The sequence below is a fragment of the Pelecanus crispus genome, chromosome Z (genome assembly GCF_030463565.1).
Source record: "Pelecanus crispus isolate bPelCri1 chromosome Z, bPelCri1.pri, whole genome shotgun sequence".
Classification (NCBI taxonomy): domain Eukaryota; kingdom Metazoa; phylum Chordata; class Aves; order Pelecaniformes; family Pelecanidae; genus Pelecanus; species Pelecanus crispus.
The window spans coordinates 10,798,194-10,815,717 of NC_134676.1; the positions used below are offsets into that span (position 1 = coordinate 10,798,194).

The following is a 17,524-nucleotide window of genomic DNA, read 5'->3' on the forward strand; positions in this document are numbered from 1 at the left end:
TTCTCTTGTATGTCATGAATCTTGTGAGCACTTCTAAGTGTCCTTGACAGAATAACCAAAACATTCTGCGAAATCTGAAACACAGAATTTCTCTAAATCTATATATGCTACTGGAACGCCATACTTGCATTCTTGAGAAACCCAAAAAAGCAACATGCATCACTGAAAGGTATGCCAAAAAAACCTCAACTCCTTCACTCATGTCTCCCTAGCAATGCATTGTGCAGCTGTCTGTATCCAGATGGATTAATATCTGCAGATATTTTTACTTGTTCCATAAAATGGAAAATGATAGCACTTCAAGTATCTGTTGCCCACTGCCGCCTTATATCTTTGTTCAGTCTAGGACCTTAGCAATACAGCTCTTACTCATGTTTGGAGGTTACAGTAACATTCAACAAAACCAGGTTATTTAAGACTAAGTTTTTTGCCCCTGTAATTCACAGTAAGTTCTTTGGCAGGATTTTCAAACATCTCTACCATAACATTATATAAGAAAATAAGGTCACCAAATATAATCCCCAAATTTGATTCCATTTAATTAATTAAGACATCATGTTGAAATAATAATAACAACAAAACAAGAAAGATTATATTAAAGTGCTGATTGTATAAGATATTACAGAGGCCAAAATGTGTAGTAGAGGACATCTAAAATGACTTAGAAGCTAGAGTCTAAGCTGTAGGTAGTAGTTAGTCATAATAAAATTATGAGATTCAGTAGTAACAAGCTTCAAGACAAAAACATTGGCATGTAGATCGACTTATTTAATAGGTATGTAGTGCAATTCTGAATCTTGAGGTAAAGTCAGAGCCACTACTGAGATTGTTAGATCCTGGGACTGGGAAATCAAAATTGACAGAGAGGATAGCAAACTCAAAGATCAGCGAGACTAACTGTGACACATGTGCAAGCATATGACACAAGCATTCACAATTTGCCAGCTTCTCTAACAGATAAAATTCCACAGGAACTTCAGACTTCATTTAAAGAAGGGTTATGTTTTTGAAAAAATGCCTATCCTGCATGAGGTAACTTAAAATATAAAACCAGTACAGGTCCTGTGTAACTGTCGGTATGCACTGCCATGGGAAAATTCTTTTGTTTGATGAAAGGAGTGGCTAGAACACAAAGCCAAGACACCAGTGTCAAAGTACTGAGAATCTGTTAAAAGATGAGAACAATCCAGAAAATTTATTTTGTCTATTCTCACTCTGTATCATAGAATCATAGAATGCTTTGCATTGGAAGGGACCTTTAGAGGTCATCCAGCCCAACCCCCTGCAGTGAGCAGGGACATCTCTAACCAGAGCAGGGTGCTCAGAGCCCCGTCCAACCTGGCCTGGGATGTTTCCAGGGATGGGGCCTCCACTGCCTCTCTGGGCAACCTGTGCCAGTGCCTCACCACCCTCATTGTAAAAAGTTTCTTCCTTATATCCAGTCTAAACCTATTCTTCTTCAGTTTAAAACCATTATTCCTTGTCCTGTCACAACAGGCCTTGCTAAAAAGATTCTCCACATCTTTGCTGTAGGCCCCCTTTAAGTACTGAAAGGCCACAATAAGGTGTCCCCGCAGCCTTCTCTTCTCCAGGCTGAACAACCCCAACTCTCTCAGCCTGGCCTCATAGGAGAGGTGCTCCAGCCCTCGGATCATTTTGGTGGCCCTCTTCTGGACCCGCTCCAGCAGGTCCATGCCCTTCTTGTGCTGAGGGCCCCAGAGCTGGACGCAGGGCTCCAGATGAGGTCTCACCAGAGCAGAGCAGAGGGGGCAGAATCACCTCCCTCGACCTGCTGGCCACGCTTCTTTTGATGCAGCCCAGGATACGGTTGGCTTTCTGGGCTGCAAGCGCACATTGCCAGCTCATGTCCAGCTTTTCATGCCCCAGTACCCCCAAGTCCTTCCCCGCAGGGCTGCTCTCAATCCCTTCGTCCCCCAGCCTGTATTGATACCGGGGGTTGCCCCGACCCAGGTGCAGGACCTTGCACTTGGCCTTGTTGAACCTCATGAGGTTCACACAGGCCCACCTCTCCAGCTTGTCCAGGTCCCTCTGGATAACATCTCATCCTCCTGGTGTGTCAACTGTACCACTCAGCTTCGTGTCATCTGCAAACTTGCTGAGGGTGCACTCGATCCCACTGTCTATGTCATTGATGAAGATGTTAAATAGCACTGGTCCCAGTACGGACCCCTGGGGGACTCCACTTGTCACCGGTCTCCATGTGGACATCGAGCCATTGACCATGACCCTCTGGATGTGACCATCCAGCCAATTCCTTATCCACCGAACAGTCCACCCATCAAACCCATATCTCTCCAATTTAGAGAGAAGGATGTTGTGGGAGACTGTGTCGAACGCTTTACAGAAATCCAAGTAGATGACATCCATTGCTTTTCCCTTGTTCACTGATGCAGTCACTCCTTCATAGAAAGCCAGTAGGTTGGTCAGGCAGGACTTGCCCTTGGTGAAGCCGTGCTGGCTGTCTTGAATCACCTCCCTGTCCTCCATGTGCTTGAGCATAGCTTCTAGGAGGATCTGTTCCATGATCATTATGAGATTCAGTAGTAACAAGCTTCAAGACAAAAACCAGGCACAGAGGTGAGGCTGACAGGTCAATAGTTCCCAGGGTCCTCCTTTCTTCCCTTTTTAAAAATGGGCACAACATTCCCCTTTTTCCAGTCAGCAGGGACTTTACCTGACTGCCATGACTTTTCAAATATCATGGAGAGTGGCTTGGCAACTACATCAGCTAATTCCCTCAGGACTCTGGGATGCATCTTATCAGGTCCCATAGACTTGTGTACATTGAGGTTCTTCAGGTGGTCATGAACCTGATCTTCCCTTACAGTAGGAGGGGCTTTACCCCCCTGGTCCCCATCTTTTGGTCCATCAATTCGGGGGGGTGAGGAGAGAGGTTGCTGGTGAAGACCGAGGCAAAGAAGTTGTTGAGTACCTCAGCCTTCTCCTCGTCCGTTGATACAAGTTCGCCTTTCTTGTTCATCAGGGACGGTACGCTTTCTTTAACCTTCCTTTTCTAGTTGATATACCTGTAGAAGCCCTTCTTGTTATTCTTTACGTCCCTTGCCAAATTCAGCTCCATCCTCACCTTGGCCTTCCTGACCTCCTCCCTACACAACCGGGCTGTTTCCCTGTATTCCCCCCAGGACACCTGTCCCTGCTTCCACTGCCTGTGCAGTTCCCTCTTACTCTTTAGTTTGACCAGCATGTCTCGACTCAGCCATGCTGGTCTCCTCCCTTCCTTGCCTGATTTTTTACACTTGGGGGCTGATAGCTCTTGTGCTTTATGGAAGGTGTCCTTAAAGATCTGCCAACTCTGTTCCGTTCCCCTGTCCCTGAGGACCGTCTCCCAGGGGGTCCTTCTGACTAACTCCTTGAAGAGCTGGAAGTTTGCTTTCCTAAAATTTAGGGTCCTGACTGTACTCCTTGCTTTTCCCATGTCCCTCAGGAGCGTGAACTCCACCAATGCGTGATCACTGCAGCCCAGGCTGCCTCCAGTCTTGACATCACCAATGAGCTCACTTGCATTGGTGACCATCAGATCCAGTATCACATCCCCTCGGGTAGGGGTGTCTATTACCTGGCTTAGGAAGTTGTCGTCTATGCATTCATCTATGTATCCTAGATTATACCTACATGTTTATAAATGCTTAAGTTAAATACAGAGTGGCCAAGGACCAGTGCAAGAACTAATTCAGTGTTTGAATTATAATGTTGAAAGGGAGAGAACTAAGAATTTTAAGGTCAAGGATCTAATTAAAAATTAAACAAAACCTATTTAAATAGCTAGAAATTACTGTACAGACAGGTTTCCATTATCTGGGGTAACAAGGGACTAGGATTCTCAAAATACAGAAAATCCAAGTAATATAGGTACTGTAGAACATACGAGAAGGTTAGTACTGAGACATGTAAGCAGCACTGCACAGCTTATTGGCTAAGGCTCTGTGCCATGTGAAAGCAACTAAATGGCTTCTTAATGAGAGCTGGCCCGGGAAGTACTGTAACTGCTTCTGCTTCCCTAGATATAATAAATCTTACTGGACCTAAGTGGTTTCAGGAGATAACTCCAGTGTCTCTCCATCCATGGAACAGCAATTTCACAACGTAGGAAAAACCGAATATTGACTAATAAAGGAGAAACAAATTAATTAACCATGGGAAAAAATGAAGCAATCATCATGGTGATGGGTTCCAGCATTTCTGATTACTTTAAAACTCAAGAGTAGACAATTTTCTAAAAGATTTGGTCTGGTGCATACATGAGAGAGGTCAGGAGAAATTGCAGTTGTCAGTGAAACCCTTCTGGCCTTTTAATTGGCAATGCTCTAAAAGAAAGGAGCGCCTTTCTCCTCATTAGAAGAATACTTTAATTTGTCCAGCGCTGTAGAGTTCTTTGTGTCTGAAGACACTGTTTCTAAAACAGAGACATAATTCTTCAAAATAATTTGGCTTTGTAAAGAAATAAGAGTATTGGCAGATTTTCAAGAATCCGAAATTGTTAATGATAATGCCATCTTCTGGCAAAAAAAGAGAAGACTTTTACTTTTTTTACAATAAATAACAGCCAGCATTCCCTCAGTTCTTGTCAGAATCTAATTTTGTTTGTTCACCTGAGAGAACATTGTGTCCTGGGGCAGAAAAATATAACATTCTTCAGTGTGATAGTTTCATATCAAAGTCTTGTTTCCCGCAAAGCTATGGGTGGCTTCACTAAAACAGGATTCAGACAAAAGCCTAAGAGTTCTTAAACTAGTTGGATATAACATGTTTTGAGAAAGAAGTGGGTCTGTATGGAGGTATAATTCTCTATGAGCACCCAGTTATAAGGTCAGATAGTCTCAGACCTAAGAAAAACTTTTCACTCAATCTCTATTTCATCATCAATTCTTCACTGTTCAGTGGCTGTCCTTTTCATTTTAGCTGGCAGAAATACTCAACTTCACTTCAAAATTTTCACCTTCTTCACACAAGGGACCTGCTTTGCCACGGACAAAAAGGCACTGAATCTGGTCAGCGAAACAGTGAAGTCAATGAAGTCCAGAGCATCTTTACTTACTTACCACAAGGTGGTAGCAAGGGAGAAACAGTTAATGGTGATAACCTTACTGGTGGAACATGTGAGATGTCTGAACAATGAACCAGTCAGCCTATCATCTTTACGTGGCAAACCTGAGTTCTTGACAACTTATTTCTTAAGCAAAGAAGTTTTACAAAGATCTTAAAAGGCTGACAGATGCTGGCAATGGGTAAGTACTTTTTGTAAAAAAGCATTAGAATTTTATATAAAGGCACCAAGTCAAGCACAGAATAAGATCACAGCTTGTCATCAGAGAACTCCCCCTCCGTTTCAGTAATAGAGGTTTTTTAAAGGTCATAAAGCTGGGGAAAAAAGGAAAGTCAGGTGTAAATAGTAGAAACGAGTGGTTATATTTTATGTATTCTGAAGGACATTATCTTACCATACAATTAGGCTCTAAGAGCTGATCCTCTGTTTTAAAATGCTTTTAATTATTCATTAGGTCTTCATAGGTCTTTTCATTCTCAATGCACTTCTCAAAGTGAAGAAAAGGCTAGCCTATACTTACTCAGTGTCAGTCACTGTACATAAAATAAATCACATAAAACCCCTACACAGGGTTGTTCAGCTTTGTTCCTTGTATCTTCAAAACAGGCTGCTAAACACTTGTTCCAATGAGCAAAAGCACGTTCAACACCATGTTGTGTATGTGCACAGGGAGTTGCGTAGGGTAATCCTATGATCTTACAAAGGGATCTTCTGCAACACCAAACAATGTGTATCAGCAATAGATAACCACATATAGTTTCTGTATAGTAAAAGTAATTGGAGAGGGGGGAATACTTTTAATGTTAACTGATGACTTTACAGCTGGACCACGATGCAGGTCTTCTCCCTGCAGCAACACTCCCACTTCTTTTGCAACTGACATACCTAACGCAGAGTTGGTTACGAAAACTACAATTAATTTCATTGCTCTTTGAAACAGACTTAAAACCGACAACTAAATGTCGGGATTTTTGTTTTCCAGTAGGGTATTTTTCAATCAGCAAAAGACTGCTATTTCTTCTAATCACCCCTTCACACTAAGTATAGCCTGGTGACCTCAGCAGGAGAGACTCCATCCTACAGCTGATCCCCGACAACTGCTTAAAACAACAGCTGCATGGAAATGGGAAGTGTCTAATATTCGACCGCACACTAAGAAAATAATCTACTAGTTATATTGGGATGCTGATTATTTGAAAATTGCGCCCGAGCTTCCCTTGCCAGTAAGATTTACCAAATGGCTTTCAGTATTTATTTTATAATTGTATCAAAACAAACTGTCGTGCACGTGGAATGACACTGTGTGACTGAGGGGCAACGTGGTCACTGAGTTTAGCCCCACAGGGATTTATAGTTTCCCCTCGCTGAATTTGGTCCCACACTGAGGAACTCCATAGCTTTGCCCACTGGAAGAAGGGGCATAGGGCTGAGGCAGGAGCCTCGCACCCGGCCAGCTGCCCGGCCCCTCCCGCCCGCGCCCCACCGTCTGCGGGCTCTCCTCTCACCCTTCGCTGCGCTGTGCCACCCCGGCTTTTTCCTCTCTTCCCCGCACACATCAGAGCCGGGCGCGTCCTGAAAGAGCGGGCGGCCCAGGACACCGCACCGCAGCCAGCTCGGGCTCCGCCGCGGGACGGGGCTGAGGGAAGCTGAGGGAAGCCGCGGCGCTGCCCCACCGCCCGGGGAGGGTGATGGCCCAGGCACAACTGCCCCCCTCCCTCGGCGCTGCCGCTCCCTCCGCCTCCCGGCAGGCGCGGCCGCCCCGCCGTCCGCCGCGCCCCCCGCAGCCACTCACCGGCCGCGGCACCGCTCGGCAGCAGCGACTAGGCCGCGTCTCCATAGCAACAACGCTTTTCCCGCTTCAAACGCTCGCGCGCAGCCTCGCACCCGCAACCAGCGAATAGGACGAGGGAGAGGCGCGGATGGGGCGAGCCCCGGCGGGGAGGAACCAATCCGAGGTCTTCGCGGCCGGAGTGGGCGGAGCCGAGAGGAAGGCGGGAGGGGGAGGGAGGACGGAACGAGAGGGGAGGAGCTACCGCCCGCGCCTGTGCCGCTGTGATTGGGTGAGGCTGCCTTCAGTCGTGCGCCGCGCCCCGCCTCCTCTCCGTCCCGGAAGCGAAGGTGAGGGCGGCGTGCGTGTCCCGGTCCCTGAGCCGCCGCGTCCGGTTCCCCCGGTGTCCCGGCGCGCATCGGGGGCTGTCCCGCTGCCATGGCAACGCCCGGAGGGGCTCTCCCCTGGGCCTCCAGGCCCGGTCCCTCCGCCTCATCCCGGGGCCGAGGGGGGCCTGCCGGCTGGGAGCGGCCCAGCAGCCCCTGGGGGCACGGGGGGCCACCCGCTGCGGGCGGCAGGGACGGGGAGCGCGGCCGCGGCGGGGGGGCCGGGGGCCGCTGGCCTGGCGGCCCTCGGGAGAGGTTTGTCCTTCCAGGCCGCGGGCGTCCGAGCGCGGCGTTTCCAGGGGCGCACGGGAGGTGGTGCTGGTCTCCCGCCCTGGGCGGCCTCCGGGCTCCCCGGCAGCCGGGGCTGGGCCCTGCGCTGCCCGGGGGTTGGGTGGGTGGGCTGTCTTTGTCATGGCCGATCTGAAACGAATTGAGGCAGTTAAAGAGGGGTTAACCAAGAGAGCTGAACGCCGTCCTGGGGCTTGGTTGGTGGTGAAGGACTCCGTGCTGTGGTTTCCCAGTTTGGAAACTGGAGGTGCGGCGACGCCTCGCTGGGCATCCCAGGGAAAATAAGTGTTGTTAAGTTTATTATTTACTGAAATGTGCGGCTCTGTCAAAATGCAAAGCTGTGCGTGGAGCTGGAAATTGCTGTATTCTTTAACATGGATTTCTCATCCCTATTGCTTTCTCTGTTTTTCTGTATAGGACAAGTTGTCCTGGCTGTGTAGCTTATTGATTACAATATTTGTCACTTAAGAGGTGTGTTCCTTTCTATTTACATCAAATTAGTGCTTAACGCACGTGCCAAAAATCTTTGAGTTTTGTATAACAAAATGCCTCATGTCTAGCCCAGACAGCAGAGGGCCTGTGCTTTGTCATTCATTTTCTCAGCTCTGCCACTGGCATCTTGAGGAGTTTTCTGCTACAGGAGATCTGGTTTGGGCAATTATTTCTGTATGCCACTTCCAGTAATGTTGAGGTATTATCTTTGCACAGGGCCTTTGGGCTTCTGCAGTGGAAAAGCTTCAGAGTGTTAATCGGTGGCTTTCCTTCTGTTTTAACATTTTTTTTTTTCTCCCTAGGGTGTGGTTTGTAATATCTCAGCAGCAAAGAAATGTCATGCAGGTCATATTTCATGCTTCTTCATAACTTTTTCTTTTTTTTAAAGCTTCTTGTGTCCTCCTTTTAAAAGGAAAGGACTCAAATTTTTACAATTTAAACATAGTTAATAAGATGCAGTTTAATTGTGTAGTAACTACAAAGGGATGGATGGCTTTTAGCCCACACTGAGATATGTTTGCTGGCTAAATATAACTAGTCTGCTTGAGCTCCATGCTGTATGTTGTTCCTGCTTGATCCTCTCTGCTCTTCCACAGCTCTCCGTGCAGTTAACAGAGGGCATGGCTGTGAGAGCTTGTGGCTTGATCATCTACAGGAGGCTGCAGTCAGCACCATCTTCTAAGGTCACTGACGGTATTGAATACCTCCTCCTTCAGACATCCTATGGGAGCCATCACTGGACCCCACCCAAAGGTGATGTTTGTTCTGATAACACACTTCATGGTCCTTTTTGTCGGGAGTGAGTGAAGATTACAGACTGAACTTTGGCTGAATGCTGCTAAGGTCAGCTTTGAGGGGCAGCTAATCAGTTGACAGTAGCCACCGATTATGCTGTTTGTGCAGCTGAGTGGAGAGTTTTGTGGCTGAAATTCTTTGCAATTTGTGACTATATAAGCTATTGGGCTTGACTGATTGGGGTTGGGCGGTCACCCAGTCGTGCTCCTCAGATGTCTGATGTTTCTGGCAGACATTGAGCAGACAACTGAAATGAGGTAGCTAGAGAAATTTTTACCTCTTGCTCAGGCCTGACCCTCTGCCAGATACCGCTGTTGGCAATGCATGGTTGTTTGACCCATGTATAATCAGAAGGGTCACAGTTTGCAGCTTTAGAAGGCAAACTGAAATCGGTGATGATTTACTTCAAAATGCCTTTCTTAGAAGATGCAGGAGTTTCCGTAAGTTCAGGAGATCACTGATGAAAAGCACATACCTAATGTAGCAGAGATGAGAGGGACAGCTAGGAGAAGTAACCTTATCAGCCATCTTCACCTAAGCCATCCTCGCTCATCAGTGAGGCCCTAAAGGAGAGGACAAGCCTGGTGTCTCAAGACATATAGCAACACGTTGTCTGTAAAGACACATGGCAGTGTTTGGTAGTACATAGTTGCAGCCCTGGTACCTGGAAAATCGCAGCACAGAAATACTTCATGTTCCTTGTAAATCTTCTTATATGCTGCTTTTTACCCTCTGAGATTTCTTCCTGCTAGTTTTTACTTTTGTTTTGTAAAACACGGTGCTCTTAAAGCACAGTGCAGGAGCAGTTTGTAAACAGGACTTTGCAAATTGGAAAAAAATCTTGTAACAGTATCTATTACGCTCTCCTATTAAGGGAAAGAACAAAATTTTCCAAACCTCCCACTTTGTCCACCAAAAGCCTAAGGGATTAGAGTTTGCAGCCTACTGGAAAGCTAAAAAACATGTGCTGGGACATGATTAATTGTTGTGAGAGGAGAGACCCATGTGGAGAGGTTCACTGGGAGCACAGTAATTCTGGACAAGTGATTGAAATGACTGGTAGGAATTTCAGTAGGGAGTGAAATGACTCATAGGCATACATCTCACGCGCTCAAAATCATAGAATTGTCAAGCGGTTTGGGTTGGGAGGGACCTTTAAAGGTGATGTGGTCCGACGCCCCAGCCATGAGGTGGGGACGTGTTTGACTCGATGAGGCTGCTCAGAGCCCCGTGCAAGCTGAGCTTGAACGTTTCCAGGGATGGGGCACCTACCGCGTGTGTGCCCGCGTTTCAGCACCCTGACGGTAGAAAACGTCTTCCTTGCGTGTAGGCTGCATCTGCCCTCTTTCGGCTTAAAACACCTCCCCCTCGTGCGGTCGCTCCAGGCGCTATTGAAAAGCCTGTCGGCAGCTTTGTTGCGAGCCCCATTTAGGTATTGAAAGGCCGCAGGGAGGTCTCCCCGGAGCCTTGCCTTCTGCAGGCTGAAGAAGCCCAACTGTGTCAGCCTTTCCTTGTAGTAGGAGAGGTGTTCCACCCTCTGATGACGCTTGTGGCCCTCCTGTGCTGGAGGCCGAGGTGGTTGAGCAGGTGGGTGTCGTCCTTGTAGTGAGGACTCCAGAGCTGGACACAATACTCCAGGTGGGGTCTCACCAGAATGGAGTAGAAAGGCAGAATCACCTCCCTTGACATATTGTTTTTGTTTTGGTTTTGTAGATTAAAAGCCACATTCAAAAGCCACATACAAAAGCCACAATCTGTGGCAGCCTTTAATAGTAGCTTGGTACAGATTTGGGGGCAATAAATGAAAGGGAGCTATTACATTATATATTCTTTGCAATATGAGTGGTCTTCAAAGGCAGCCTCAGGTTGTGTGTTGCAGTAACATAACTTGTATATGATGCAGACATAGATTTAATGTGGCAGGAGCCAGAACGAGAAGTTGTAATTGTCTCTCCAAGAGCACGCAGAAGGCATTTTACAGCTTCTGCTGTACATTGGTATTTTAAAAGTTCCTTAAGCAGCTGCAGCCCTTATGGGATTAAACTGGACTTGCTTGGATCCCCCCACATGAGCTTCATCAGCCTCATCTCTGCTCCTAGAGCTGTGACTGACACAACACTAGCTGAGGCTGATGGGAATGGGATGTGGGGTTCATTTTCCTCCTTAGCATATTGAAACTGCATTAGTGCAGATGGCTGGGAGGATCTGGAAGCTGTGGTGTGAGGTGCTGCCAGCAGTCCTTTTTCCACCCAGTAGGTAGACCATACTGCACAAAGTCGGAAACTTACTGAGCTTAGACTTGAGATTCTCAAGAGCAGGATGAGGTGATTGCCCTTTGCTGTGCTGGAGAGCAGGAGGTTGCACTGGTGTCCTTTGAATTCAAACTGAATCTCAGCCCTCCAGCTTTATTGCTCCCTCAACTCATTGCACATTTGGTGACTATGGATCATGACTATCATAAAAAATAGTGGTTACTTACTGTTTATGGATGTTCTGTGGGCATTTGCTGTGGGTACTGTGAAAGTAATCCAGCTGTGCAAGGCCAAGTGGATTCTGTTTCTCAACTATTAGTAACAAGTCCCAGCTATGGAAATACATACTTTGTCAAAAAGGAGACAGCTCGGCTTGGAGTGCTGAGATTCAGGGGGAAAATATTTTTACTTAAAGCCTCCGTGTATTTGATCTCAGATATCCAAGATGTCAAGTTCAACATCAGATGCTGTTTTCTGCACAGTCGCTGCTTGAAATAGAAGCATATTTTACATTTGAGATGATGGCACATTGTAAGAGGTGTTTAAGCTTCTGATACGCAGACAAAGAAGTGCATGAGACTTGTTGGGAAAGCAAAATGAGCTTCTCACGTACCCCAGTTCTAGTACTAAAGGGTGGCTTTAGGTACCTGGGACCTGAGGAAAGATTCGTATCTGTGGCTCTTTGTAGCCAGCTACATAGAAAATAGTGACACCAGGGGCAAACTAAAGCTGTACTTTTTTTTTCTTCTTGAAACCTCCCAACTCCTGCTATGTTGCTTTTTTGAGATCTTGCTTGGCTTGTTCTATTTATGTTCTGGTCTGGAGCTTTCATGAGAAAACCAAATTTGACATTTCTCAACAAAAGTACAAACAGCTGGGGATGTGTTATATTTATCCGTTGTTTGTAATGGCACCTCTCATTCTGAGCAACATAAAATAAATGATGTGTCCTAGAAGAACTACGCAGCTGGTGAAAGGACTGGCTTTTAGGCTTGCTGCGTTTCAGAGGGGAATATGGGAGAGAAATAAAAATACCCCTAACTGCCTAACTGAAACCCACCTTTTAAATGGCATTTGTTGGTGCCTGGTCCTGTTGTTTCTGGGCTGTTGGCATCAGTAGGAGTTTTGCAGAATTGAGTCTTAAGCTTCTGTGGGAGGGAGGGGTTGAGAGAGGACTAAGACTATTGCAGATGAGCAGTCTCCCCTTTAACTGGATAAAGGAAAAACATTCATGAGGCACTCCATCCTCAGTATGATCTAAGGTGGAACATTACAGGTCCAGAGTGCTCCAGAAGAGGAGAGGAGGACTGGGAAGAAGAGGTGTCTAGTGCTGACAGGCCACTGGGAGTTTCAGAAGATGTGGGATAAACAATGATCCTAAAAGCCACGAGACAAAGACAAATCAAGATATAAGAGTTTTAGAAAAGCTATCTCTATTCTCCAATTTGCGTTTGATTCTCTATCAGCTACAGTTTACTCTCATCTCTGTCTCCCAATGTGTCCTAGTTGTCAACCGAATAAACAAAATCTGAGTTTCCTTCTCAGAGACTTACTTTTTCACCTTCTTGACAGGCCATGTAGACCCAGGAGAGGCTGACCTGCAGACAGCCTTCCGGGAAACGCAGGAAGAAGCTGGTCTTCAGGCCAGTCAGCTCACCCTCATAGAGGGGTACAAGAAAGAACTGCACTATCCTGTCCGTGGCAAACCTAAGACCGTCATTTACTGGCTGGCAGAAATGAAGGACTATAACACAGAAATCAAGCTCTCAGAAGAGCACCAAGCTTTCCGATGGTTGAAGCTGGAGGATGCTTGCAAATTTGCAGAATATGAGGACATGCAAGCAACACTGAAAGAAGTGCATCAGTTTCTCTGCTCCAAAGAATAAATGCTTGTGTGAAGGATAAGGGGAGTTTTTGAAGAAACATGAGCTGCTTTTTTTAATTTTTTTTTAACCAGGGGAAGAACTACATGGCTGCAGAAAATGTAGATTTCTAAATCTATACAAATTCAGGGAAGATACTTGGAGCTTTCAAAGAGCTTGTGCTTTTGTCTCCCCTAGCTAACGCAAAAAAGCATGGGCTGATTGAACCATGAGCCAGAGATGTCTGAATTGAAACCCAGAGCTAACAAAGACTTCCTCGGTCCCTGTCTCCTTTTCTTTTTCTTTTTTTTTTTTTCCCCCCTCTTGAAGTGCTGAACAGCCACAGGTCTTTTTGAAAAATCAAACACTTGATATTTCTTGACTTGCTGATGTAGAGCTACAGAGTTGAGAAGATGAGCATATGGAGATTTTTAATAACAAAATATTTACTGCAGAAGTTGCACCTTGCATTTCAAATGGGGAAGCAGTAGTTCTGTTCCCAACTCCTCCACTGATATGCTGTGATAACTTGTCAAATCATTTCAGGTCTCATTTGTTTGTATCATGAATTTAGGTACATCACTAATGTACTGTTATGAAAACATTTTCCATCCAGAGAGTCTTAGTAAAAGGTTGGCGTGCAGTATTTAAATGGTAAACTTGAAGTTCTTCTTTTGCCTCTTTCTTTTCCTTTTTGCTCTTTAACAAACACCTTGGCAATACATTATTTAGGGGGTTTTGAAAGGGAAACCTATCTGCCTAATATAGCATATTCTGCACAGAGTATCTAGGCTAATGGGCAATCTTCCATCCATTTGATAGCACCTGTGTTTCTGTGGCTGCAGCCTGCACCCACGTGTGGGCCCCAGGGCCATGGGTGCTGCCAGTGCTGTGCTGTAGATACTTGTGCTGGATGATTGCAGTAGCCTGCGATGGTACCAATGAGCTCGCCTGCATCAGCTTTCCTGTGGACCTCTCCTTTGTCATTAACATCACTGGGAGCTGAGGTTGTTGGCACTCTGTATGATTATGCATGTACAGTTAGTAATGGTTCATAATCTTTTGGATGTTTTGGTACATAAATACCAAAAAAGTATGTTGGCATTATTCACATTTTTAGGTGAGGAATGTGGCTTTCTGAATCCCAGGGAACTTTGGGGAAGAACAAGTTGTCCCTTCTTCCCTACATCTCCTCTAGCCTTTGCTGCTTAGGGCTTGGACCTCGCAAAGCAAATAAGGGTATGAGAAAGTGGGCTCTACTTCCACTTTGCCTTCCTCTTTGCTGCAAGAGTGAAATAAGGGTCATCAGCATTACATCAGCCCTGGAGAAGACCTACAATACCAGAGATGCAGCGTAACTGGGCTGAGAAATGTGGGCAACAGTTTTGTATTGTGTTACTCTCCAGTTAGGCAGCACTCATCCTTTGGTGCAGCATATATTAATAATGTTAGTACCACTGTGACAGTGGTGTCTTGCTCATCGCTCTGTTACCTTCCTGTAGAGTGATTTATAAAAGCCCTTTTTTGTGTGTGTATATATACACACACACACAAAAAAGGATGCATTATAAGGGGGCTTTTAATATGTATATATACACACATAAACAATTTCAGTGCTCCTCCACTTTACAGTCAGGTTTTATTTTGATTATGAACACTGTTTACAAGCATTGCATTCAGGTGATGGCAAACAGTGAACAGCACATAGGTTGTGCGATTGCTCAGGGTGTTTCTCAGCTAGCTTTAGAAGCAGAGGATGGAAGGTGTCTTCCACTGCGATCTGGTCTGGCCCCAAGGCAGAATCAGCTGTTTCGGCATCTTTCCTGGTGGATGTTTGGCTAGTGTACTTTTTAAGACCTCTCATGATGAAGACTCACACCTTCAGCTCCTCTGTCCATATCTTGGAAAATTTGGTCTCTAGCATCTAATGTAGGTAAACTGGTGGAAATAACTAAAAGATAACAACCAGTAAAAGAGAGGGGGAAAAAATAGTTAAAAGCCTGTGCTGCTTCACAGTCTTATTTTTTCATGATTGTTTAAGCTACCATTTAATCAGTGCTATGTAAACAATGGTGTTACTGCCTTCATGTTTATGAGCAAGATTAGCATATTAAGTATGAATTATAGAGAGTCATTAACAAGTTATCTGTTCTGCCCATTCAGCAGTAATGAACATAAGCACTTGCTGCTTTGGACAGCACAACATTAGCTGAACTCCAAGTGAGTATTTCCATTTTAACAGCACTGCATACATAGTGTTCCCAAAGTGTGTCAAGGTTTTGGAGGGTAACGAGTGCTATGCACTCTAAGGTGATGTGCTCCTTGGACAAAGTTTCAAAGGCAGGCACCTTAGTTATGGTAGGAAAAGGTACATGGCATGTAACTGTCGTAACTGGTGAGGTACTGCATGTCCATTTTGAGCCATTTATGTACAGAACGTATTCATTCCCACAGATTTTGTGTGTAAAATGATGCTTACGCATTTGCAAACTTGACCCAAAAATCTTTGGATTTGTTTTAAAGTGGAAACATTTGAAACATTTGTGTTCACTGGTCACTGGTGAAGAAAGTTCTTCCTCTGCCCATGTCTAGTAGTAAAATACTTTCCCAAGGAGCATGTGGGAAACCCTCCAGTAAATAATGGAATAATCTGCCTGGGGAAGACATTTATTTCCAACCTCTATGATTTTTATGACCTGAACCTGTAAGGTTTGTATTTTCTTTTTTGAGATCAACTAAGTTTTTGGTCATCATAATATCCTGTGGCAGTAAACTTTTTACCAGGCTGTGGATCTATGTTAAAAATAAAAAATAATAAAAAAAAAAGCAGACTTTACATTCCCTAGAGACCTTACTTGTGCCTTAGGTTAAATAAAATTAAACTCTAGAGAAGTCCAAGCTCCACTGAAATGGCACAAGTTAATTTAGGTGAAGTGAAAAGTGTTGTTTAAGTCTGAGTAAGAGACACGTTAGGATATGGTTTCCCTTGCACTGCTGAACAAATATACTGATGCAGCTCATACTTGTAATTTCTTGGTGTTAGTATTTCTCCAAATAATTCCTGATTTATAGCTGTGATTATGGTTTACATCATCACAAGATCAGAAAGAAGGAAAGCATAAATTCAAGAATATTAGGCAAGCACTAAGACGTTGCAAGTTTCACTGAGAGAAGAGCAGGATTGGGTGTGATAGGTCAGAGGTAATTATGCTCATACAAGAAGTGTAAAGGCTGAAAACAGTGCCTTACTCCTTTCTAGGGGGAAAAAAAAAAACCAACCCTGTATTACTGCCCTAGTTGGGAGCAGCATATCTGTTCATTGACTATTCCATATGACTACAGGAAATCAGAGACTGAAGCAGGTACAAAATGGCTGGATAATATAATATCACTGACAAGCATCACCAATGTTACTTGTCATTCTACATGAAGAAAGAGGATGTGTGTTATAATAAGGTCTAATACATCCTAAATATGGAAATATTTTGAGAGAGACATGCTCTCTCAGCAGGACTCTTGCAGTGATGCAGAGAGGATGGTGGAGTGCTACCTTTTGAGTCAGAAAAATGACTTACTGTTACTTAATTGATAACTTCGTGGGGGGAGTATTTTGGCAGATACCTGGAGGACACTTCAATCTTTTGAGTCCTGAAGGCAGTGCTTATCAGTTATGTTCTCACATTGACAAAGTAACTGACAGCCTTCTGTGTCTGTTGACAGCTAGTTTTATCTTTAAAAGGATTTATGGATCATCAGGACTTCTGGTTTTCACCTTACAGCTTGTGTCCAAGGATTTACTTTCTCATGCTCAGTAACTCTAGAATTTGAGGGCAATTGGACAGTTGTGGCTGGCAAGAGTCTTGGCTTCATTTAGCTAAATCTGGGTTTTGTTAACGGGTTAAATCAGCTCTGGAAGAGCTAAGCAGCGTGTGCCTATACAAACCAAACAATCTGCTTGGCTTGCTTCAACCTCGTGCTGTGCAAGGAGATTGTTCTCAAGTGTTAAAAAAAAACCAAACAGCGCTTACAACTCCCTGTCAAAACAGTAAGGCTATGGAGGAGATTGGTTATGGTGGCACTCTTCCTGGCGAGAAGAGTGACACACGATGCAACAACAGCTCTGTTATTTCAGAGCTAGTCCATTTGATAATTGGCATTATCAAAAAGAGGAGTGACAGTCCCGTCCTTCCACTCAATGAGGATCTCTCCATGCCTCAAGGAAGGGGAGCGAGATGGTGGAAGGTATGGCTGGGGACCTCTTCGTAAGGGAGAGGGTTCCCGTAAGTCAGTTCTGCTGCTGTTGGCTGCGGAGTTCTTTAGAGCAGAGAGGATTTTCTTCTTCCTAGGAGAAGAGAGAAGAGCGTATATAACTGCATTTGTCTGTCTCTTGGTTGCTTCTCCGTGTGAACTGAATCAGCAACCGTAGTGCCCAAATTCCCTAAACCTTCAGGGATGGCACGAGGTGTGTAGGAGAGAAGGAGCCAACATTAGTGGTTGCATTTGGATGGGACAGTGAGTGGGAGAGAGAAACAGGGTGGCAGAGAGGAGAAATCATCAAGGGTGACATGGGTGAGCAGAGCCATCTGCTCAGAGCC

The 17,524-nt window shown here is 45.1% G+C and overlaps 1 protein-coding gene across 1 annotated transcript; it reads left to right on the top strand.

Annotated features, from left to right (window-relative positions):
• The first annotated feature begins 7,180 nt into the window (after positions 1-7,180).
• Positions 7,181-13,217, top strand: NUDT2 (nudix hydrolase 2). Its single transcript, XM_075726901.1, has 4 exons — positions 7,181-7,204; positions 7,946-7,999; positions 8,617-8,773; positions 12,640-13,217. The coding sequence occupies exons 3-4, from the start codon at positions 8,641-8,643 to the stop codon at positions 12,951-12,953; spliced, it is 447 nt and encodes a 148-aa protein (XP_075583016.1). The 5' UTR covers positions 7,181-7,204; positions 7,946-7,999; positions 8,617-8,640; the 3' UTR covers positions 12,954-13,217.
• The last annotated feature ends 4,307 nt before the right edge of the window (positions 13,218-17,524 follow it).